The sequence below is a fragment of the Pristiophorus japonicus genome, chromosome 10 (assembly GCF_044704955.1).
Source record: "Pristiophorus japonicus isolate sPriJap1 chromosome 10, sPriJap1.hap1, whole genome shotgun sequence".
NCBI lineage: Eukaryota > Metazoa > Chordata > Chondrichthyes > Pristiophoridae > Pristiophorus > Pristiophorus japonicus.
This window is the reverse complement of record NC_091986.1, coordinates 156,157,203-156,181,280: the sequence shown is the minus strand read 5'-3', so window position 1 is coordinate 156,181,280 and position 24,078 is coordinate 156,157,203. Positions and strand designations below refer to the sequence as shown.

Sequence of the window (24,078 nt, the reverse complement as noted above, 5' to 3'; positions counted from 1 at the left end):
CCCTCTAAGGCTATGGAAAAGTCACACATTTCTCAGTCCAAAAGAAAAAATTTTTCAGTAAAACTATGTTAAGAATTATTTTGTAATAATTATTATGAAACAGGATTTTTTTTTAAATTTAATGTCCATTACTCAATTTTTTTAAGAGTTCCCCAATTTCTTGGTAACTGTAATACTTAAAAGGAACACTGGTCCTGATAACACTTTACCATGAATACAGGCCCAGATATTTTACTACCAAAACGTTTAAAACTGCAGTCTTTTGGTAATAAATTATACAATAGCAACGGTTAAAGATGTCTAATTTTTGAGATGCAGAATAAGCCAGATACCCAGTTTTAACATGGAACTGCGTTTGACAGAATTGGATATGAAAGAAACAAAGTAAATCTGAAGACCCAACTTTATCTTTAATCCACGAGGGGGGAAGGGCGGAGGAGAGGGAGAAAGCCATGAAACAAGCAGTCAGAAGAGTGATACTCAATATAATGAGTGGTGTTCATAATGTTACAATAATTTGGGCACAAAAGAGATTGTCACTTTCAGAACAGAGGGGTTACTGGAATCCTTTTATATCCATGCACCTTTACATTAACTCACATGAACTTACCACAGGTTCATAGTGGCCACTGGCATTTTTACACTTGCAAAGCCTAAAGCTTCTGAAATGCCTATCTGGCCTGTACATATTTCATTAAAAATAAACTCTATATAATAAATAAATATATAAAATAAATATAATGTTGCCTTTGGAATTTCTATAAATAAATTTAACTTTTCTGTTTTTCTACTAAGAGGTCTTTGCTTAAAGCCCTATGGGATAGTACCATTGACCTGGTAGATGAATTGTCTTTTTTTCTTTTTTTTTTAAATCATTTTTTAAGTACGATTGCGTCCTCCATGCCATTATTAATGCAGTGTGGGCTTGAGCATGTCACCAGCCAGTATCTTGATGAATCAAAGTATGGCAGCTATGCTGATACACAACGAAATAGAACTGATCAAAAAAATTTAAAGCGTGTCCCATCTTGGAGCATGCATCAGGCCAGCTTTCTCCTCGGCATTTCATTATATTCCTCCCTCTTACACATTTTTTTTCAACCAAGCAAGTGGGCACAGGCTCACCTCTGGGAGGACAAACTGTAAGTGCAGAACAAAATCAGCGTGTCCCATCCAAGCCTCCATACACAATGCATGCGACAAAGTTTGGCAACAGTAGAGCTGATGTGATGACACAGCTAATCGTTTAGAACCCACCACATGAACCCATTATAGTGGTTGCTTTTCAGTGGTCCAAACTTAAGGATTGTCTTCATCAACTTTGGCTTAAAACATCCTTGTATAATTCTGGTACTTTGTCAGGGTCCACTGGTCTAGGTAAAAAATGTGTGAATTTTTGATGCCTTTTAGTCCTAGTCCCTTCCCTTGGGGTTCCATCTTTGTTTAACGCGACAAAGTACCGTCTTCCAGTGTCCGCATGCTTATATAGATTCGATGAGTAGGTATTATACCAGTTTTCCTCAAACTGCTCCCGGAAAACACACTCTGCAGTCAGTTTCTCCTGCAAAATAGTAGAATCAAAACATAGTTTTTAAAGCTGAGGGTAAAAATTATTTCATCAAACATACCATACAATCAGAGCCCATTAACTGGATAGATTAACGTGTCAGGTAACTTAGTTTTTTGAATGATCTTCCCAGGACAGTGACCTGGTGAAGTGGATTGTTCGCTTGTTATAGAAACTGCCAGATTTTCATCTTATTGAAATAAATGGGATAAAAATCTGATGGGTCCTACAGTGGCTGGGCAATCCGTTCTGTCAAGTTACCACCAATGTTCCCTGTAATTCTGGGGGGGGCTGGCGCGGTTTTATCAATTTAAAAGCCGGCTCACCGGCTGTGCGGGACACCTAGAGCGCTGCACAGCCGGGAACTTTGATTAGCACTGTTGAAAATGACTCCCATAATCTATAATGTATATAACAAATCCATCAAGTATTCTTTTGCAAGAAACAAATAGCATTTTTCATTAAAACATATTCTCCTAAACTGGCACATTCAAATAATTTCAGACAACAGAAGCAAGCTAAAGAAGCACTACGCCTTATTTTATTTTTATTTATTTACTGATGGTATAGTCCAGCTGCTCAAGCTTCCATCCATATAAAGTACAGTGACAGATACCATAGTGAGCCTACTATATCTGTCTATCTCTGTTGTGTGGGCAGCCTATGCAATAGTGTCAAGCTGAAGCTGAGTGAGGACATGAAACTTCAAATTGTTAAATTGTGTAGCATGGCCACAGTGAAAACGTAAGACAAGGCAATGTATAACATTTAAATTGCTGATGATAGAATCATAATACCAATAATCTTATTCCCAATTATGCTAATTAAGGAATTATAATCATTTTATCTCAAAGGACACCTGAACAAAAAAGAACTATATTTCAAGTTCAATTATCAAAAGGAAATATATCCTTTAACAGTGCCCATCATTTTATTCAGTTATTAAACTCACATAACTGCCTTTCTCAGATCTAAGATGCAATTTGTAACTCAAACTCTTATTCTGAGAGTCAGACTCTCTGCGGTAGAAATTGGTCATCATTGCACCCATTTTACAGTCAGAAAACAGGGGCAAAAATGACCACAGGCATAGCCCTGCATTCCAAGGGCACCTCACTAATGTCCAAAGCAATATTGGCCTCAGACGATTTTCAGGCATCCGTGGTGGCTGCTTAAAACAGGCTTTAGGCCCCTTGCTTATACTAAGTGTCAGCTGTGGCTCAGTAGGTGGTGGGTTCAGATCCCACTCCAGGTACTTGTAGCACATAAATCTAGGCTGACACTCCAGTGTTGAGGGAGTGCTGCACTGTCAGAGGTGCCATCTTTCAGATGAGACGTTAAACCGAGGCCCCGTCTGCCCTCTCAGGTGGACGTAAAAGATCCCATGGCACTATTTTGAAGAAGAGCAGGGGAGTTATCCCCGGTGTCCTGGCCAATATTTATCCCTCAATCAACATAACAAAATAGATTATCTGATCAGCATCACATTGCTGTATGTAGTCGCTTGCTGTGCGCACATTGGCTGCAGCATTTCCTACATTACCAAAAGTACTTTGTTGTCTGTAAAGCGCTTTGAGGCGTCCAGTTGTCTTGAAAGGCGCTATATAAATGCAAGTCATTCTTTTAATGAGAGGCCTAATGCCTGTTTTAGGGCCCCTCAGGTAAATTAGGCAGCTCTGAGTTGAGCCAGCACCACTCAGGTTTTGTTGGTGTGGATGAGGCCTGGTAAGCGGCCCCAACCAAAACAGTAAGTAAAAACAGTCATTAAAAAAAAAGTTTTTTTATTATTTTAGCAAGGTCCGGAAAACCATTAGGGTGTAACTGGCTTTTTTAAAACTACTTTTGACATTTTGAAATGTGGCATCTGAATTGTAATTAATGATTGCTAGACACCAGATTATATATATGGGTTTGCTGCTTTATAATAATAAGGATGTTGCCCACAAATTGTGATTGGAAAAGTGTTACAAGGTTTGAATGTGATATTTACAGGAAGTGGGTGTTATATGCAAGACTTTCTAGACACACTAATGGATCTTCTTGGCATTGCTCATGGTAAGTCACATGATAATCTGTTTTATCATGCAACACACAATGTATTATTTTGCTGCTAAGGTAGATCTATGTCCCTCGAAGGCCACAAAGTCTAGTTATTATTAGATAAGCACAGGCTCAGCTCAATCAAAGTTTAATTATTATTCGCTCATGGAACTTGGAAAATCAGAATGTGCTTGTCAGTTTCAAGCTACAGCTGAGAGACAGTCAGCAGTTTGAGATTCTTTTGTATCTGTAACAAAATGCAGTATCTGGACTATGATGTTTGAGCATACTAGGTGTATCGGTTTTAATTTATTCATTTAATATATTGCCATATAAATGATGTACCTAGTTTAGAATCATAGCTAAAATAATAAACACGCAGATAAGAGGTCTGTAGGCCCATATCATAAATAGGTTATTTTGTACATAAATTATTGTTGTTTTTATTTATTTATTTATATCATAAATATATTTCCTAAATTATATCAATATTATAAGTTGAAACTTTTTAGATTGCATGAATTGTTCTAGGGATGTTAAATGTTTCCGAGCCATGTTATCCTCAACATTGGAATCTTGCCGGTCATAAACCACCAAGTCACTGAACTATGTACACAAATTACACATGGAAACATGTAAATAATCAGATGCAGACCATGCTGTAATTCAATATCATTATCCATATTACTTTCAGAACATTTGGAGATTTCCATGTATTATCAATATTCTATCATTTAAAAATGGAGCCTTGGTATCTGGAAGCTTTTATTAATCAAGTAAATAAAAATTATAATCAATGTTTTTTTAAATCTCACATCTATTTGTATTGAATTGTTTTTAATTGTTTAATGAGGAGTGCTGACAACAGCATCGGAGTTACCGAGCCCAAAAAGCAAAGAGCTGAATGAACAGACATAGATCAATGAAAAAAATTGTTGGTCAATCGTGAGGTGCTCAATTGCTCCGAACTGAGATACCTCTGAGATTTAATTTGTTCAGTAATTGGGCTCAGTATCTCCTTCAAGACAAATCCTCCTCTCATAGTGCCATCAACATTCCAATTTAAACAAAACTATTGAAGAAACTGACAGAAATAAATAAAGAAACCCCCCAAAAATGTGGAAGTTAATCATGATTCTTGTTAATTGTTTTTTAAAAGAGTTTCTGCGATGTGGCTATGTAATGAGACTGCATGTTGGGAGTTCCAGAGAGCTATGTCATGGAGAGGTAGGATCAGGATTTGCCTCATTCAATGATTTCCTGATTTGAGTCATGCCACCTTACTCAGTCCCACCATTTGAGTAGAGACTAGGCATTTCCCCATTGGGATGGCAGGAATATCAGAAGAAGAGTCATTCCTGGTTGCTCTTACACACCTCCTAGCACCCACATACAGAGAGACTCTGGCAGAAGACTAGGAACGGGTAATCTGGCCATCTTCTCAATCAAGTATGGTGTGTGAACTGGGAATACCTGGAGATATGGGAAAGAAAATAGATGCTTTACCAAAATAATATATATATATTAATGGTAGACTTTGTCTGTAGATGATTAAACCAATGAACACTAGCCCCCTGCTTTAATATATTGAGCTCCTGTATTTACCACTTTGATCATATGATATATTCAAACACCAGCTTTAGATTATGGATTACCAAAGGCGGTTTTATACTGAGAAGATAATGTTATTGGCAAGCACTCTCATAGTGGATGGCACAATGTAATATTAATAACCTGACCTCCAAGACTTGTCAGCACCTGAGACCCACATTTTCCAAGATCTCACAAGCTGCCATTAAATCTAAAAGTGCAAAGCCCCATTTCCCAACTTTCAGCAATGAAATCATGGGACATCAGATTCTTGGGGGCTAGTAACAAGAGCGGTAAATAAGGAACATTGGAGCATGGAGCACATGGATGTCCGTTTTACAGCTGCAACTTGGGAGCATTTGACAATGTAAAAGTGGTTTTATTAATTTATTTATTGACAGTAAGGAATTGTTAGTTATGGGTTCCAATTAGTGTTTGATTTTGAATGAGATCTGGACTGAGATTTTACACAGTGTGCAGGAAATCTCAAACAACAGAAGAGATATGGGATTGCACCAAGATGCCATGGCTCTATTCAGCCTTTTAAACAATAAAAATATCAATATATAATTTTTGATTTATTATATAGAAATTAATAGGGATCAGAACATATTTTACTGCTGTCCTATTTGTTTGAACAAACGACTCCTGAATAAGGTTTCCAATAGTCTCATCTTCAGTTATCTTAAAAAATATATATAGCTATATACATGTGCTTTGTTAAAGAGAAATAAAAGACATTAAGGGAGGAAATTGCATAGCGCCCCATTTGGCGGCGAGGCAGGACTTCCTGCACCAAGCACGGAAGTCTCGCCCCGCTCACAATACTGGGGTTATCGCCCACGAGAGCAAGTGGAGCTCAAAATAATGCGCTCCACTTGCTCTGTGTGGTGTGAGCGGAGCGGAAGCAAGAGAGGGGCGCAGCGTTACCACGTAGAAGGCGCCCTCCCTTTCATTAAAGGGGAGGGCCAAAGCTACTGACTCTGCGGGTGCCTACCTGGACCACCAGGGAGCAGGGTGCCATGGCATCAGCCCGGCACTCAAGTGGAGTTGCAACGGGCCGCGACCGGTAAATCATCCATTTTTTTTGCGAGTGCCACCTCCCCTATAACTGCAGCCCGGCACTCGTCCCATGAAGCTGTCGCTGACATCGCCCTGTGCATGTTCAGGGGGCACTCCCGAATTTTTGCTCTGGGGCGAAAACGGGTCGCTGCGCACAGTGATAACATCATCACCGGCGCAGCGGAACGGGGCGCCACCAATTACCACCACCTCTAAACCCCCGTGGAATTTAGCGGGAGTCGTTAGCAGTGCTGCGCCCAGGCGAAAAGACGTTTGTGCCCCATTAGCGCACCCCGGCGGTGCTAACGGGAGGTGCAAACAACCTGAATTTCTCCTCCTAATACTTTTTGCAAACTGATTACTTCGTGATGAGCCTCTTGGTTGGGAATGACATCTTTGCCATGTTTCTGCAGTTCACATGACAATCCATTGCTGAGTCTCAGCTCCCAGCATTCCTCATTATTACCGAAAAGCAAACAGCAGCAGGGAGTGCTGGAAATTGCCGCTCAGTATTAGAATTACATGTTTCCACTTCCAACCTACAGATATAGTGGAAAATAGCATCACTGATCAAGACACCAATTGCTGCATTTAGGAATTTGTGAAACAAAATCTTCGATTTAGCTGGTAAATTCAATGCCCAGTGTACAACCAAGATTCAATCCCCAGTCTGTGCTGAGTTGGTTGGTCTCAGCCAAGGATAAATAAGAGTACCTCAGTTTGGCCATAGATGCCCATTGGTTGGGAAGGGGGAAAAGTGGCTAGGGTTCACACTCCAACAAATTGCACATTAATGAAAGTTGGACAAGGACGGGATCTTGCGTCAGTGCAATGTTCACCGTGTGGCTCCATAGCCCGCTGACACCAAGTAGGGAGAGGGGGCAATTCCTAGGAAGGTTCTCCAGATTCATCCATCATGGGAATCCAGCCAAACCATGTAAATCACATTTCTGCCAGTTTTCCAAGGCATTGCTGGCTCTTCTGCCGAAGTTACGATGGACAATCGGGAGAACCCTGCCTGGAAATTCAACCTTCACATCTAGTTTCACACATTTAGAATAGTCGCTTCAGCTAGATGTACCTATATATGAAGATCTATATGGTGTCTGGCGCCTGTGGAACTGTACCCCTAGAGTGATTCATTACCTTAAGGAACGAAGAGAGAAAAATTGGACAAAAACATTTTACATGGCATGTATTTTTCAGAATATACTAAAAATACTCATTATAGGGCCTCACCTTGATCCCCTAGTTCTACTTTGGTATATTTGGTTTTAGATTTAACTTTTACAGGTTCACTACTTAGTATAGGGTAAATACTACAAAACAAGTTCAACAAGGCAGCCAGTGTTTTGTTGAACCTAAATTACAAAGATCATTTGGAAACCACAAAACTAGCCCTATCATCAGAGGATTGAGGTATAATGGACTGAAGAAACTCGGGATTTTCAACTTTGAAATGAGATCACTTACAGAGGTATAGAAAATGATATAGAAAAGATAAATCCAAACACTACTTTAAATTAAACCGTGAGAGTAAATCAAGGGAATGAAGGTTCAAATTAGAATAAGGCAACTTCATTTCAAGGAGTTATTCCTCACAAATGGACCTCCAGATTGAATAATAGAGGTGAAAACCCTGGAATCATTTGGGAAACAGTTGCATGCTCTAACGACTCACTCTAGGTGTACAGTTTGAGAGGCGCCAGATACCATCTAGATCTTCATATCTTGGTTCCATGTATGGGTTTTGTGGATGGGTGAGATAAGATGAGCTTCCTCTATGTATGTATTTATCTATCAAAACATTTTAAAAATGATGTGAAATGCTTCTATATAAACACCGTAGCAGCATGAATATTAATCCAAATCAGCACATAACCAAGTAACACTCAAAGATACACCTCTTTTTTTCTTAACAGAAGAGAAAAATCCATTTAGCCCAGTCAGGTTATAAAATGTGTAGGTAGCTTTTGGTCAATTTATTCATTCATTCTTTGCTATCCCAGCATTTCCCCGGAGAGGATTGTTCCTGATTAACTGATTTTTTTTTTACTTCAATTGTAAAACAGAGGTCAAGTGCTGTGTGCTTGCTTGTAGCTCTACAGGAAACATGAGACTAATTTAAATGAAGTTTCTGTACTCTCTGCAGGGGACAGAATCACATGACAAGTGGCATGGAAGAAATTCTCACTGGAAATATACATCAGTTTTTATGGAAACACAATCTGCTGGTGTGAAAGATTTTATTCTGTTATGTACAAGCGTGCCTTGATGCTTATTAGTGGAAACAAAACACACAAAAATGAAAATGGAAAAATGAAATGCGTGTTTTAATTGCCTTATTATAACTAAAATACAATCACTAAAGTGGGAAACTGCAGGATATCAGACAGTAAAAGGTCACCTAATTAGTTTCTGTGGTGCTTTCCTGCGGAGAAGTTAATTCACAACCTGATACCTGGACAAAGTAGCGAGATAGATTTTAACACTCCATACTGTCAATTATGTCAAAAGGTTTACAGTATTCTTTGTTTTAGAAAATAGGTACAGGAGTAGGCCATTCGGCCCTTCGACACTCTGCAGGTTCTGTCTATTTTGTGCTATTCAACCATTAAAATATCACAATCAAACCCAAACTTAGTGCTCCATTAACATTCAGTCACACATACTTTCTAGTAGGAGTAAACTGAACAACAATCAGCAACTCCAGTTGATTTGATTCCACATCCCAATGTTAATTTCAGCACCAAAATGCTATTGTAGCTTGGATCAGGTAACAGGAAAGAGGGACCAAACCTGGGTCTATATGGCTCAACACCACAGTGGATGTACTCACTAAAATATCAGTCAGCACGAAGAAACACTTCTACAGGATTTATTTATTTCATTATTTTAAATGTTTTCTTTGTTTAAAAATAGTCTGCTGTTCTAAAATGACATCGTTGGCTAATTATTTGTGTGTTTGTGTATTTAAGCTGCAATAACAGTGATGTGTGCTATTTCCAAAATGCAATTCATGTCAAAGTTGCATTTTGAATGTCATTATATTAAACAGAAACATTTCAAAAAGCAATTTACTTGTATTTATTTATGTGCTACTCCAACTGTATTGCCATAAAAGGTAGTGGTGTGCATTCAATCGGAAACATGTCAATTGGTGGCATTCTACATTAATAGCACTATCAGTATTGGAAATCTATTTGACTTTTTATTATTGTTAATGTTATTATTCTCTTATGAAAGACCCTGGATAGCAAACAGGAGCAGGGACCAATTTTATCTCATTTGTAATTTGTGCTTTTGGTGTAATGTGTTTAAGAATCCAGAAGGTGGCATTTACTTAGTGAGGTTTCAGGATGTGATATGGTTGAACGGATCATGCAGTACAGTAATGCACACAGATTAGATGCAGCATTTCACAGTAGAAGCCTCTAAATAGCAACACCCCTGAGGCGACCAAACCACTGTCTTCACCAATCGTTCCCGTAAAATAAACCCTATTTAAAAACACGTGTACTGATCCATAGAGAAAGTAACTATGTCCTGGAAGTGCACATGAACAAAAGCCGCTAACCCAGCTCCAACAATAGAGATTACTTCAGGGAATGATATGATATTATACAGGTCCACTGGGCTTCTCGGGGTCCCTCAAACAAACATTGGGGTGACAACATCTAAATATTTTGGGAGAAATTGATTGTATTTTGTCTGCTTATGAGAAATATAATAAGCATACATGACAAAAGATGCATGGGTAGCTAAATAAAAATAAAGCCCAGTCTTCTATTAATCAAAAGACAACATTAGCAGATGCCCTTATCTGCAGGTATAATGAGAACTTGGATCACTCACTCAATGGATGTACAAACGTTTTTCTCAATCTGTTGCTCCATTTGTCAGCCACTGTTCACCATCCTACTCATCAAAGCTGCTGCTAGGTTTTAACACTGTTCTGTTTCCCACTCGCAGTGCAAACAGAAGTCTTCCATTTGCTCTATGGAGGCTGGGATAGCAGTCATCATAGAAGCATAGAATAGTACAGCACAGAAGGAAGCCATTCAGCCTATCGAGTCTGCAGCAACAAAGAATCAATTGGGAACGGTAGCATAGTGGTTATGTTACTGGACTAGTAATCCAAAAGTCTGGACTATTCATCCAGGAATGTAAGTTCAAATCCCACCTCTGGGGAATTTAAATGCAGTTAATTAAATAAATCTGGAATTAAAAAGCTAGCATCAATAATGGTGACCATGAAACATAACAAATAGGTGCAGGAGTAGGCTGTTTGAGCCTGCACCACCATTTAATAAGATCATGGCTGATCATTCACCTCAGTACCCCTTTTCTGCTTTCTCTCCCTGACCCTTGATCCCTTTAGCCATAAGGGCCATATCTAACTCTCTCTTGAATATATCCAATGAACTGGCATCAACAACTCTCTGCGATAAGGAATTCCACAGGTTAACAACTCTCTGAATTAAGAGGTTTCTCCTCATCTCAATCTTAAATGGCTTACCCCTTATCCTTAGACTGTGTCCCTGGTTCTGGACTTCCGCAACACCAGGTACATTCTTCCTGCATCTAACCTGTCCAGTCCCGTCAGAATTTTATATGTTTCTATGAGATCCCCTCTCATCCTTCTAAACTCCAGTGAATACAGGCCCAGTCGATCCAGTCTCTGCTCATATGTCAGTCCTGCCATCCCGGGAATCAGTCTGGTGAACCTTCGCTGCACTCCCTCAATAGCAAGAACGTCCTTCCTCAGATTAGGAGACCAAAACTGAACACAATATTCCAGGTGAGGCCTCACTAAGGCCCTGTACAACTGCAGTAAGACCTCCATGCTCCTATACTCAAATCCCCTAGCTATGAAGGCCAACATACCATTTGCCTTCTTCACCACCTGCTGTACCTGCATGCCAACTTTCAATGACTGATGTACCATGGCACCCAGGTCTCGTTGCACCTCCCCTTTTCCTAATCTGCCACCATTCAGATAATATTCTGCCTTTGTGTTTTTGCCACCAAAGTGGATAACCTCACATTTATCCACATTATACTGCATCTGCCATGTATTTGCCCACTCATCTAACCTGTCCAAGTCACCCTGCAGCCTCTTAGCATCCTCCTCACAGCTCACACCACCACCCAGCTTAGTGTCATCTGCAAATTTGGAGATATTACACTCAATTCCTTCATCTAAATCATTAATGTATATTGTAAATGGCTGGGGTCCCAGCCCTGAGCAGTGCGGCACTCCACTAGCCACTGTCTGCCATTCTGAAAAGGACCCGTTTATCCCGACTCTCTGCTTCCTGTCTGTCTGCCATTCTGAAAAGGACCCGTTTATCCCGACTCTCTGCTTCCTGTCTGCCAACCAGTTCTCTATCCACGTCAGTATATTACCCCCAATACCATGTGCTTTAATTTTGCACACTAATCTCTTGTATGGGACCATCGGATTGTCGTAAAAACCATCTGGTTCACAAATGTCCTTTAGGAAAGGAAATCTGTCGTCTTTACCTGGTCTAGCCTCTACATGACTCCAAACCAACAGCAATGTGGTTGACTCTTAACTCTGACCACCACTTGGAAGAAGCACCAAGGGTAGGAAGGGCACAGAATTTATTCTGGCCTAGCAAGCCACTCAGTTGTAAAAAGCCGCTATGGGAAACAATAATAAGAAAAAAAAGGACGAACCACGAAGCATCGAACTCAGCACTGACTACGGACACGACAACGGCACACTCAGTGGACCCTGAAAAGTCCTCCTCGCTAACATATGGGGACTTGTGCCAAAATTGTGAGAACTGTCCCACAGACTAGTCAAGCAACAATCTGACATAGTCATATTCACAGAATCATACCTTTCAGCCAGTGCCCCAGACTCCTCCTTCATCATCTCTGGGTATGTTCTGTCCCACTAGCAAGATATTCCTACCATGAGATGGTGACACAGTGGTATACAGTCGGATAGGCGTGGCCCTGGGAGTCCTCAACATTGACATAGAACCCTATGAAGTCTCATGGCTTCAGGTCAAGCATGGGCAAGGAAACCTCCAGCTCATTATCACCTACCGCCCTCCCTCAGCTGATGAATCAGTACTCCTCCATGTTGAACACCACTTGGAAGAAGCACCAAGAGTAGGAAGGGCACAAAATTTATTCTGGGTGGGGGACTTCAATGTCCATCACCAAGACTGAGCAAGCTGGCCGAGTCCTGAAGGACATAGCTGCCAGACTGGGCCTGCAGCTGGTGGTGAGAGAATCAACACAAGGGAAAAACCTACTTGACCTCGTCCTCACTAATCTACCTGTCGCAGATGCATCTGTCCAAGACAGCATTGGTAGCAATGACCACTGCACAGTCATTGTGGAGATGAAGTCCCGTCTTCACAATGAGAACACCATCCATTGTGTTGTGTGGCACTACCACTGCGATAAATGGGATAGATTTAGAATAGATTTAGCAGCACAAAACTGGGCATCCATGAGGTGCTGTAGGTCATCAGCAGCAGCAGCATTGTATTCCATCACAGTCTGTAACCTCATAGCCCAGCAGATCCCTCAATCTGCCATTACCATCAAGCCACAGGACCAACCCTGATTCAATAAAGAGCATGCCAGGAGCAGCACCAGGCGTGCCGAAAAATGAGGTGCCAACCTGGGGAAGCTGCAATACAGGACTACATGCATGTTAAACAGCAGAAGCATCATGCTATGGACAGGGCTAAGAGATCCCACAACCAACGGATCAGATTAAAGCTCTGTGGTCCTGCCACATCCAGTCGTGAATGGTGGTGGACCATTAAACAACTAACAGGAGGAGGAGGCTCAATGAATATCCCCATCCTCAATCCACAGCACGTGAGTGCAAAAGACAAGGCTGTAGCGTTTGCAATCATCTTCAGCCAGAAGTGCTGAGTGGATGATTCATATCGGCCTCCTCCTGAGGTCCCCAACATCATAGAAGCCAGTCTTCAGCTAGTTTAATTCACTCCACGTGATATCAAGAAATGGCTAAGTGCACTGGATACAGCAAAAGCGATGGGCCCCAACAACATCCTGGCTGTCGTGCTGAAGACATGTGCTCCAGAGCTAGCGTGCCTCTAGCCAAGCTGTTCCAGTGCAGCTACAAGACTGGCATCTATCCAACCATATGGAAAACTGCCCAGGTATGACCTGTCCACAAAAAGCAGGACGAATCCAATCCGTCCAAATACTGCCCCATCAGTCTACTCTTAATCATCTGCAAAGTGATGGAAGATCTCGTCAATAGTGCTATCAAGCCGCACTTACTCACCAATAAACTGCTCAAAGATGTCCAGTTTGGGTTCCGCCAGGACCACTCAGCTCCAGACCTCATTACAGCCTTGGTCCAAACATGGACAAAAGAGTAGAATTCCAGAGGTGAGGTGAGAGTGACTGCCCTTGACATCAAGGCAGCATTTGATCAAAAGTGGCATCAAGGAGCCCCACTACAATTGAAGTAAATGGGAATCAGGGGGGGAAACTCTCCTCTAGTTGGAGTCATACCTAACACAAAGGAAGATGGTTGTGGTGGTTGGAGGTCAATCATCACAGCCCCAGGACATCGCTGCAGGAGTTCCTCAGGGCAGTGTCCTAGGCCCAACATCTTCAGCCGCTTCATCAACGACCTTCCCTCCATCATAAAGTCAGAAGTGAAGATATTCGCTGATCAGTGTTACTTGCAACTTCTCAGATAATGAAGCAGTCCGTGTCTGCATGTAGCAAGGCCTGGACAACATTCAGCCTTGGGCTGATAAGTGGCAAGTAACATTCGCGCCACAAAAGTGCCAGGCAATGACTATATCCAACAAGCAAGAGAATAACCTCCAACCCTTGACATTCAACAGCATTACCATCGATGAATCCTCCACCATCAATATCCTGGGGATCACCATTGACCATAAACATAACTGGACCAACCACATAAATACTGTGGCTACAAGAGCAGGTCAGATGTTGAATATTCTGCGTTGAGTGTCTCACCTCCTGACTTCCCGAAGCCTTTTCACAATCGACAAGGCACAAGTCAGGAGTGTGGTGGAATACTCTCCACTTGCCTGGATGAGTGCAGCTCCAGCAACAGTCAAGAAGCTCAACACCATCCAGGACAAAGCAGCCCGCTTGATTGGCACCCCATCCACCACCATAAACATTCACTCCCTCCACTACCAGCACACGGTGGATGCAGTGTGTAGCATGCTAGGAGGATGCTAGGAGGCTGCAAGGGGACTTGGACAGGTTAGGTGAATGGGCAAAGGCATGGCAGGTGCAGTATAATGTGGATAAGTGTGAAGTTATCCACTTTGGTGGTAAAAACAGGAAGGCAGATTATTATCTGAATGGTGACAGATTAGTAAAAGGGGAGGTGCAGTGAGACCTGGGTGTCATGGTACATCAGTCATTGAAGGTAGGCATGCAGGTGCAGCAGGCAGTAAAGAAAGCAAATGGCATGCTGGCCTTCATAGTGAGGAGATTTGAGTATAGGAGCATGGAGGTCTTATTGCAGTTGTACAGTGCCTTGGTAAGACCACACCTTGAGTATTGTGTGCAGTTTTGATCTCCTAATCTGGTGAAGGACATTCTTGCTGTTGAGGGAGTGCAGCGAAGGTTCACCAGACTGATTCCAGGGACGGCAGGACTGACATATGAAGAAAGACTGGATCGATTAGGCTTATATTCACTGGAGTTTAGAAGGATGAGAGGGGATCTCATAGAAACATACAAAATTCTGACGGGATTGGACAGGTTAGATGCAGGAAGAATGTTCCCGATGTTGGGGAAGTCCAGAACCAGGGGTCAAAGTCTAAGAATAAGGGATAAGCCATTTAGGACCGAGATGAGGAGAAACTTCTTCACTCAGAGAATTGTGAACCTGTAGAATTCTCTGCCACAGAAAGTTGTTGAGGCCAGTGCGTTAGATATATTCAAAAGAGAGTTATATGTGGCCCTTACACTAAAGGGAGCAAGGGGTATGGAGAGAAAGCAGGAATGGGGTACTGAAGTTGCATGATCAGCTATGATCATATTGAATGGTGGTGCAGACTCGAAGGGCTGAATGGCCTACTCCTGCACCTGCTTTCTGTGTTTCTATGTTTCTACAAGATGCACTGCAGCAACTCGCCAAGGCTTCTTAGGCAGCATCTCTCAAACCCGCGGCCTCTACCACCTAGAAGGACAAGGGCAGCAGGCGCATGGGAACACCATCACCTGCAAGTTCCCCTCCAAGTTACACATCATGCTGACTTAGAAGTATATCACCATTCCTCCATCTTCGCTGAGTTAAAATCCTGGAACTCCCTCCGTAACAGCATTGTGGGAGTACCTTCACCACACAGACTGCAGCGGTTCAAGAAGGCGACTCACCACTATCTTCTCAAGGGCAATTAGGGATGGGCAAAAACTGCTGGCCCTACCAGCGACATTTCACATCCCATTAACAAATTTTTTTAAAGTCAGTCCCACTCCCCTGCTCTCTCCCCATATCCCTGCAATTTTTTAGCCTTCAAGTATTTATCAAATTCCCATTTGTAGGTTACTATTGAATTTGTTTCCACCACTCTACTCAGGGCAGTGCATTCCAAATCTTAACCACTCGTTGTGTAAGAAAGTTTTTCCTCATGTCATTTGCTTACTCTAACTGAGAAGAGGGAGCAGCAAAACTATCACTGGCAATGAAAAGCTTTGACCATTCAAGATCATATCGACATAAAGTAAGAGGGAAGCATCTCACTTCAGTTTCTTCCCAATCTGGTAATCTTGAAATATATTTATAGTCTTGCAATACTCAAAGAATCACTGCAAATAGAAATGTAAACTATCTTCCCATAACCAATTATAAACTATGCTATGAATGAGATAGTTCTGAGTGAAGCAATTGGGTAGCGCCAGTCTGCACAGGTAAATACATGTTACAAATGAGAAACTATTGCATAACAATGTATTCAACAGTCTGTCGCACATCTACATCCACAGATATTGTGAATCAATCACAGACACAAGACTGGAAGGGCTTGGAGATATTACACTCAATTCCTTCATCCAAATCATTGATGTATATTGTAAATAGCTGAGGTCCCAGCACTGAGCCCTGCGGCACTCCACTAGTCACTGCCTGCCATTCTGAAAAGGACACATTTATCCCGACTCTCTGCTTCTTGTCTGCTAACCAGTTCTCTATCCACATCAGTACATTACCCCCAATACCATGTGCTTTGATTTTGCACACCAATCTCTTTTGCGGGACCTTGTCAAAAGCCTTTTGAAAGTCCAAATACACCACATCCACTGGTTCTCCCTTGTCCACTCTGCTAGTTGCATCCTCAAAAAATTCCAGAAAATTCGTCAAGCATGATTTTCCTTTCATAAATCCATGCTGACTTGGTCTGATCCTGTCACTGCTTTCCAAATGATATTTGATCATTAATGATTGATTCCAACATTTTCCCCACTACTGATATCAGGCTAACTGATTTATAATTACCCGTTTTCTCTCTCCCTCCTTTTTTAAAAAGTGGTCTTACATTAGCTACCCTCCAGTCCATAGGGACTGATCCAGAGTTGAAAGACTGTTGGAAAATGATCACCAATGCATCCACTATTTCTAGGACCACTTTCTTAAGTACTCTGGGATACAGACCATCAGGCCCCGGGGATTTATCGGCCTTCAATCCCATCAATTTCCCTTAAACAATTTCCCGCCTAATAAGGATATCCTTCAGTTCCTCCTTCTCACTAGACCCTCGTTCCCCTAGTACTTTCAGAAGGTTAATTGTGTCTTCCTTCGTGAAGACAGAACCAAAGTATTTGTTCAATTGGTCTGCCATTTCTTTATTCCCCATTATAAATTCACCTGAATCCGACTGCAAGGGACCTACGTTTGTCTTCACTAATCTTTTTCTCTTCACATATCTATAGAAGCTTTTGCAGTCAGTTTTTATATTCCCGGCAAGCTTCTTCTCATACTCTATTTTCCCCCTCTTAATTAAACCCTTTGTCCTCCTCTGCTGAATTTAAAATTTTTCCCAGTCCTCAGGTTTGCTGCTTTTTCTGACCAATTTATATGCCCCTTCCTTGGATTTAACGCTATCCTTAATTTCCCTTGTTAGCCATGGTTGAGCCACCTTCCCTGTTTTATTTTTACTCCAGACAGAGATGTACAATTGCTGAAGTTCATCCATGTGAACTTTAATTGTTTGCCATTGCTTATCCACCGTCAACCCTTTAAGTATCCTTTGCCAGTCTATTCTAGCCAATTCACGCCTCATACCGTCAACGTTATCTTTCCTTAAGTTCAGGAGAGTAGTTTCCGAATTAACTGTGTCACTCTCCATCTTAATAAAGAATTCTACCATATTATGTTCACTCTTCCCCAAGGGGCGTCGCACAACAAGGTTGCTAATTAGTCCTTTCTCATTACACAACACCCAGTCGAGGATGGCCAGCCCTCTAGTTGGTTCCTCGACATATTGGTCTAGAAAACCATCCCTAATACACTTAAGGAAATCCTCCTCTACCACATTGCGACCAGTTTGGTTAGCCCAATCAATATGTAAATTAAAGTCACCCATGATAACTGCTGTACCTTTATTGCATGCATCCCTTATTTCTTGTTTGATGCTGTCCCCAACCTCACTACTACTGTTTGGTGGTCTGTACACAATCCCACTAGTGTTTTCTGCCCTTTGGTATTCCGCAGATCCACCCATACCGATTCCACATTATCCAGGCTAATGTCCCTCCTTACTATTGCATTAGTTTTCTCTTTAACCAGCAATGCCACCCCGCCTCCTTTTCCTTTCTGTCTATCCTTCCTAAATGCTGAATACCCCTGGATGTTGAGTTCCCAGCCTTCGTCACCATGATGCCAATTACATCATACCCGTGAACTGCTGTCTGCGCAGTTAATTCGTCCACCTTATTCCAAATACTCCTTGCATTGAGGCACAGAGCCTTCAGGCTTGTCTTTCTAACACACTTTGCCCCTTTAGAATTTTTCTGTAATGTGGCCCTTTTTGCTTTTTGCCTTAGGTTTCTCTGCCCTCCACTTTTACTATTCTCCTTTCTATCTTTTGCTTCTGACTCCATTTCATCTCCCTCTGTCTCCCTATGTAGGTTCCCATCCCCCTGCCATATTAGTTTAACTCCTCCCCAACAGCACTAGCAAACACTCCCCCTAGAACATTGGTTCCAGTCCTGCCCAGGTGCAGACTGTCCGGTTTGTACTGGTTCCACCTCCCCCAGAACCGGTTCCAATGCCCCAGGAATTTGAATCCCTCCCTGCTGCACCACTGCTCAAGCCACGTATTCATTTGAGCTATCCTGCGATTCCTACTCTGACTAGCATGTGGCACCAGTAGCAATCCTGAGATTACTACTTTTGAGGTCCTACTTTTTAATTTAACTCTGAGCTCCCTAAATTCGTCTCGTAGGACCTCATCCCATTTTTTACCTATATCATTGGAACCTATATGCACCACGACAACTGGCTGTTCACCCTCCCTTTTCAGAATGTCCTGCACCCGCTCCGAGACATCCTTGACCCTTGCACCAGGGAGGCAACATACCATCCTGGAGTCTTGGTTGTGGCGCAGAAACGCCTATCTATTCCCCTTAGAATTGAATCCCCTATCACTATCGCTCTCCCACTCTTTTTCCTGCCCTCCTGTGCAGCAGAGCCAGCCACGGTGCCATGAACTTGGCTGCTGCTGCTCTCCCCTGATGAGTCATCCCCCTCAACAGTACTCAAAGCGGTGTATCTGTTTTGCAGGGGGATGACCGTAGGGGGTCCCTGCACTACCTTCCTTGCACTGCTCTTCTTGTTGGTCTTCCATTCCCTATCTGGCTGTGGACACTTTACCTGCGGTAAGACCAACTCACTAAATGTGCTATTCACATCATTCTCAGCATCGTGCATGCTACAGAGTGAATCCACCCGCAGCTCCAGTTCCGCAATGTGGTCCGTCAGGAGCTGGAGGCGGATACACTTCCCGCACACGTAGTCGTCAGGGACACCGGAAGCGTCCCTGACTTCCCACATGGTACAGGAGGAGCATAACACGTGTCCAAGCTGTCCTGCCATGACTTAATGCTTAGATACACTTAAATTGGTAACAACAAAGGTTACTTACTGATAAAGAACAGAAAAAAGAAACGCTACTCACTAATCACCAGCCAATCACTTACCCCCTTGGCTGTGACGTCGCCTTTCAATTTCTTTCTACTTCTTTTTTGCCTTCTCTCCCTGCTGCAGCTGCACCAGCTGGCCTCTCGCCGACTCCCCGGACTGCTCAAGTGTGGGCCTTTTATCGGTCTCCACAGACTCTGCTCCCTGGAATCCCGCCTCTCGCCGACTCCCCGGACTGCTCAAATGTGGGTCTTTTATCGGTCTCCACAGACTCTGCTCCCTGGAATCCCGCCTCTCGCCGACTCCCGGACTGCTCAAATGTGGGTCTTTTATCGGTCTCCACAGACTCTGCTCCCTGAAATCCCGCCTCTCGCCGACTCCCCGGACTGCTCGAGTGTGGGCCTTTTATAGGCTTGCAGGACAATGTGAGTTTGATGGTTACCTGGAGCAAATGCTCAGAGACTTTTTTGTACTGGGCATTGGCCACGAGACCATCCTACGAAAACTTTTGACTGTAGAGACACCGAGCCTCAGTATGGCCATTGCGATAGCACAGGCATTTATGTCCCCCAGTGATAAGACCAAACAAATCTCTCAGCACACAAGTACTAGCAATGTTCATAAATTAACTGGAACTGTGTTTGCGAGCAGAAATGTACAGGGCAGAATCCACGAGTCTGCAACTGCCAGCAGGCCTCAGGTGACCCAGATGACTCAGAGTCCCCAACAAAGGATGAATGCAAGGCAATTCACACCTTGTTGGTGTTGTGGAGGCCTCCATTCAGCCTATTCATGCCGCTTCTAAGGGTATGTTTGCAAGAGCTGTGGAACAATGGGGCACCTCCAACGAGCTTGCAAACGAGCTGCAAGCTCTGCAAAACCTGATAATCACCACGTGGCAGAGGAAGATCGGTCCATGGTGGATCCAAACAATTTCGAGCCTCAGAGAGAGGAGGCAGATGCTGCAGTACACGGAGTGCACACATTTTCGACGAAATGTCCACCAAAAATGCTAAACGTAAAATTGAATGGCTTACCCGTAGCCATGGAACTGGACACTGGCGCTAGCCAATCCATCATGAGTAAAAAGATGTTTGAGAGACTGTGGTGCAACAAGGCACTCAGACCAGCCCTGAGCCCCATCCACACGAAACTGAGAACATACACCAAAGAGCTTATCACTGTCCTGGGTAGTGCCATGGCCAAGGTCACCTACGAGGGCACGGTGCATGAACTGCCACTCTGGATTGTCCCGGGCGATGGCCCCACACTGCTTGGAAGGAGCTGGCTGGGCAAAATCCGCTCGAACTGGGATGAAATCCGAGCGCTATCACATGTCGATGAGGCCTCATGTACCCAGGTTCTTAACAAATTTCCTTCCCTTTTTGAGCCAGGCATTGGAAACTTTTCCAGGGTGAAGGTGCGGATCCACTTGGTCCCAAAGGCACGACCCATTCACCACAAGGCGCAATGATGAGGGAGAGAGTGGAAATCGAGCTGGACAGGCTGCAACGTGAGGCAATCATCTCCCCAGTGGAATTCAGCGAGTGGGCTAGCCCGATTGTTCCAGTACTCAAAAGTGATGGCACAGTCAGGATTTGCGGCGATTATAAAGTAACTATTAATCGTTTCTCGCTACAGGACCAATACCCGCTATCTAAGGCAGACGACCTAATTGCGACGCTGGCAGGAGGCAAGATGTTCACCAAGTTCAACCTGACTTCAGCCTACATGATGCAGGAGCTGGAGGAGTCTTCGAAGGGCCTCACCTGCATCAACACGCACAAGGGACTGTTCATCGACAACAGATGCCCGGTTGGAATTCAGTCGGCTGCAGCGATCTTCCAGAGAAACATGGAGAGCCTACACAAGTCGGTGCCACACACGGTGGTCTTTCAGGACGACATATTGGTCACAGGTCAGGACACCGCCGAGCACCTACAAAACCTGGAGGAGGTCCTCCAGCGACTGGATCATGTAGAGCTGCGGCTGAAGAGGTTGAAATGCATCTTCATAGCAACAGAAGTGGAGTTTTTGGCAAGAAAGATCACGGCGGACGGCATTCGGCCCACAGGCGCCAAGACAGAGGCTATCAGGAATGCACCCAGGCCACAGAATGTCACGGATCTGCGGTCGTTCCTGGGACTCCTCAACTATTTTGATAACTTCCTACCAGGATTAAGCACCCTTTTAGAGTCCTTACATGTGTTAATGCGCAAAGGTGAGAACTGGGTATGGGGAAAAAAACCAAGTAATTGCTTTTGAGAAAGCCAGAAACATTTTATGCTCCAACAAGCTTCTTGTATTGTATGACCCGTGTAAAAGACTTGTGCTAGCATGTGACGCGTCATCATACGGAGTCGGGTGTGTATTACAACAAGCTAACGTTGCGGGGAAGTTGCAACCTGTCGCCTCTGCTTCCAGGAGCTTGTCGAAGGCCAAGAGGGCCAACAGCATGATTGAGAAAGAGGCATTAGCGTGTGTGTTCGGGGTAAAGAAAATGCATCAGTACCTGTTTGGCCTCAAATTTGAGCTGGAAACCGATCACAAGCCCCTCATATCCCTGTTCGCTATCCATTCAGGCAGACTGCCTGTTGTGGGGTAACCGCGTAGTGCTATCAAAAAAGGGCAGGGAGATGTTCATCTCGGAACTCCACAGCACACACCCAGGTATAGTAATGATGAAAGCGATAGCCAGATCCCACGTGTGGTGGCCCGGTATCGACTCTGACTTAGAGTCCTGTGTATGGCAATGCAGCGTATGTGCTCAGTCGAGCAATGCGTCCAGAGAGGCACCACTAAGTTTGTGGTCCTGGCCCTCCAGATCATGGTCAAGAATCCATGTCGACTATATGGGCCCGTTTCTCGGTAAAATGTTCCTGGTGGTGGTGGATGCTTTTTCAAAATGGATTGATTGTGAAATAATGTCAGGAAGCACCGCCACCATTGAAAGCCTGAGGGCCATGTTTGCCACCCACGGCCTGCCTGACATACTGGTCAGTGACAATGGGCCATGTTTCACCAGTGCCAAATTTAAAGAATTCATGACCCGCAATGGGATCAAACATGTCACCTCGGCCCTGTTTAAACCAGCCTCCAATGGGCAGGCAGAGCAGGCAGTGCAAACCATCAAACAGAGCCTTAAACGAGTCACAGAAGGCTCACTCCAAACCCGCCTGTCCTGAGTACTGCTCAGCTACCGCACGAGACCCCACTCGCTCACGGGGTACCCCCGGCTGAGCTACTCATGAAAAGAACACTTAAAACCAGACTTTCACTGGTTCACCCCAACCTGCATGATCAGGTAGAGAGCAGGCGGCAGCAACAAAATGTAAACGATGGTCGCGTCACTGTGTCACGGGAAATTGATCTGAATGACCTTGCGTATGTGCTAAACTATGGACATGGTCCCAAGTGGATCGCGGGCACGGTGATAGCTAAAGGAGGGAACAGGGTGTTTGTAGTCAAACTAGACAATGGAAAAATTTGCAGAAAGTACCTGGACCAAATGAGGCTGCGGTTCACAGACTGCCCTAAACAACCCACAGCAGACACCACCTTTTTCGAGCTCACAACACACACCCAAAGGATCAACGACACCACCAGGAAATCGAACCCATCATGCCCAACAGCCCAGCAAGGCCAGACTCACCTAGCAGCCCTGCAGGGCCAACAACACGCCAGCCCAGCGAGGGCACAGCCAACACACCAGAACAGACATTTGTACCGAGGCGGTCCACCAGGGAAAGAAAGGCTCCCAACCGCCTCACCTTGTAAATAGGTTTCACTTTGACTTTGGCGGGGGGAGTGATGTTGTGTATCTGTAAAGCATGCACTCCCATGTTCCGCCACCAGGGAGCTCATCCCCTGAAGTCCCAAGGGATCCCAGCATCCCTTGGGAGCACTGTATATAAGCCGGCCCCTACGGCCTGTTCCTCACTCTGCAGTGTCTTATTAAAGACTGAGGTCACTGTTACTTTAACCTTCCTGTGTGCAGTCTCATCTGTGTTAGGAACACAATAGTCTCTGTAACCTTTTCTCTCTCTTTCTGCAAATCTCTCCTCTCTTGAGTTGGGGTAAGGGGTTCAGGTTAAGAGAGAATAAGTGGGCGAGCCAGAATAAGCAAGAGGTGTGGCCTTATGTTGTCATACAGGAGATAGTTGGTGGGGGCAGGGGAGGCGCCTGGGATGAAACAGGTGTAACTGGGCCCTGGGACTATTCGTGTGGTCTGGGAGACTTGGATCTGGGATTTTGGAGCACTCAGCGGGGCTAGGCAATGAGAGCATTTCAGAGGGAAGGGGTACATGGGCCTGAGACCAATTGGAGGATGGGGAGGCTGGGATGAGGAGTCTGTCGACATTTGGCAGTGAGTCTGGGAAGACTCAAAAAGCTGGGTTTTTGAAATATTACGGATCTTCTGAAAGCACTTGGGGGCTGAGAGCACTTGAAAGAGGCTGGAGCCTGGGAGTATTCGGATGGCGGGGGCGGTGGGCAGAGACGGAGAGGAACCACAACATGGGGGCTAGAAACACCCTGGGGATGCCAAGACACATAACATTGTCGTGCCACCAACTGTAGAGAGATAAAATATGGTCAAGTTACCACATATCGGTAAATGAGGAGCAGTAGCAGGAGGGCTGGTCATACAAGGGAAAAAAATTGG

At 43.9% G+C, this 24,078-nt stretch overlaps 1 protein-coding gene across 1 annotated transcript in view; it reads right to left on the bottom strand.

The window, feature by feature from the left end:
• Positions 1-403: 403 nt before the first annotated feature.
• The window catches only part of LOC139274835 (fibroblast growth factor 9), an 81,679-nt gene continuing 58,004 nt past the window's right edge, over positions 404-24,078 (bottom strand). The window contains exon 3 of the mRNA XM_070891538.1: positions 404-1,561. Within this exon, the coding sequence (XP_070747639.1) occupies positions 1,316-1,561 (246 nt within the window). The 3' untranslated portion in view covers positions 404-1,315. The remainder of the gene's footprint in view (positions 1,562-24,078) is intronic.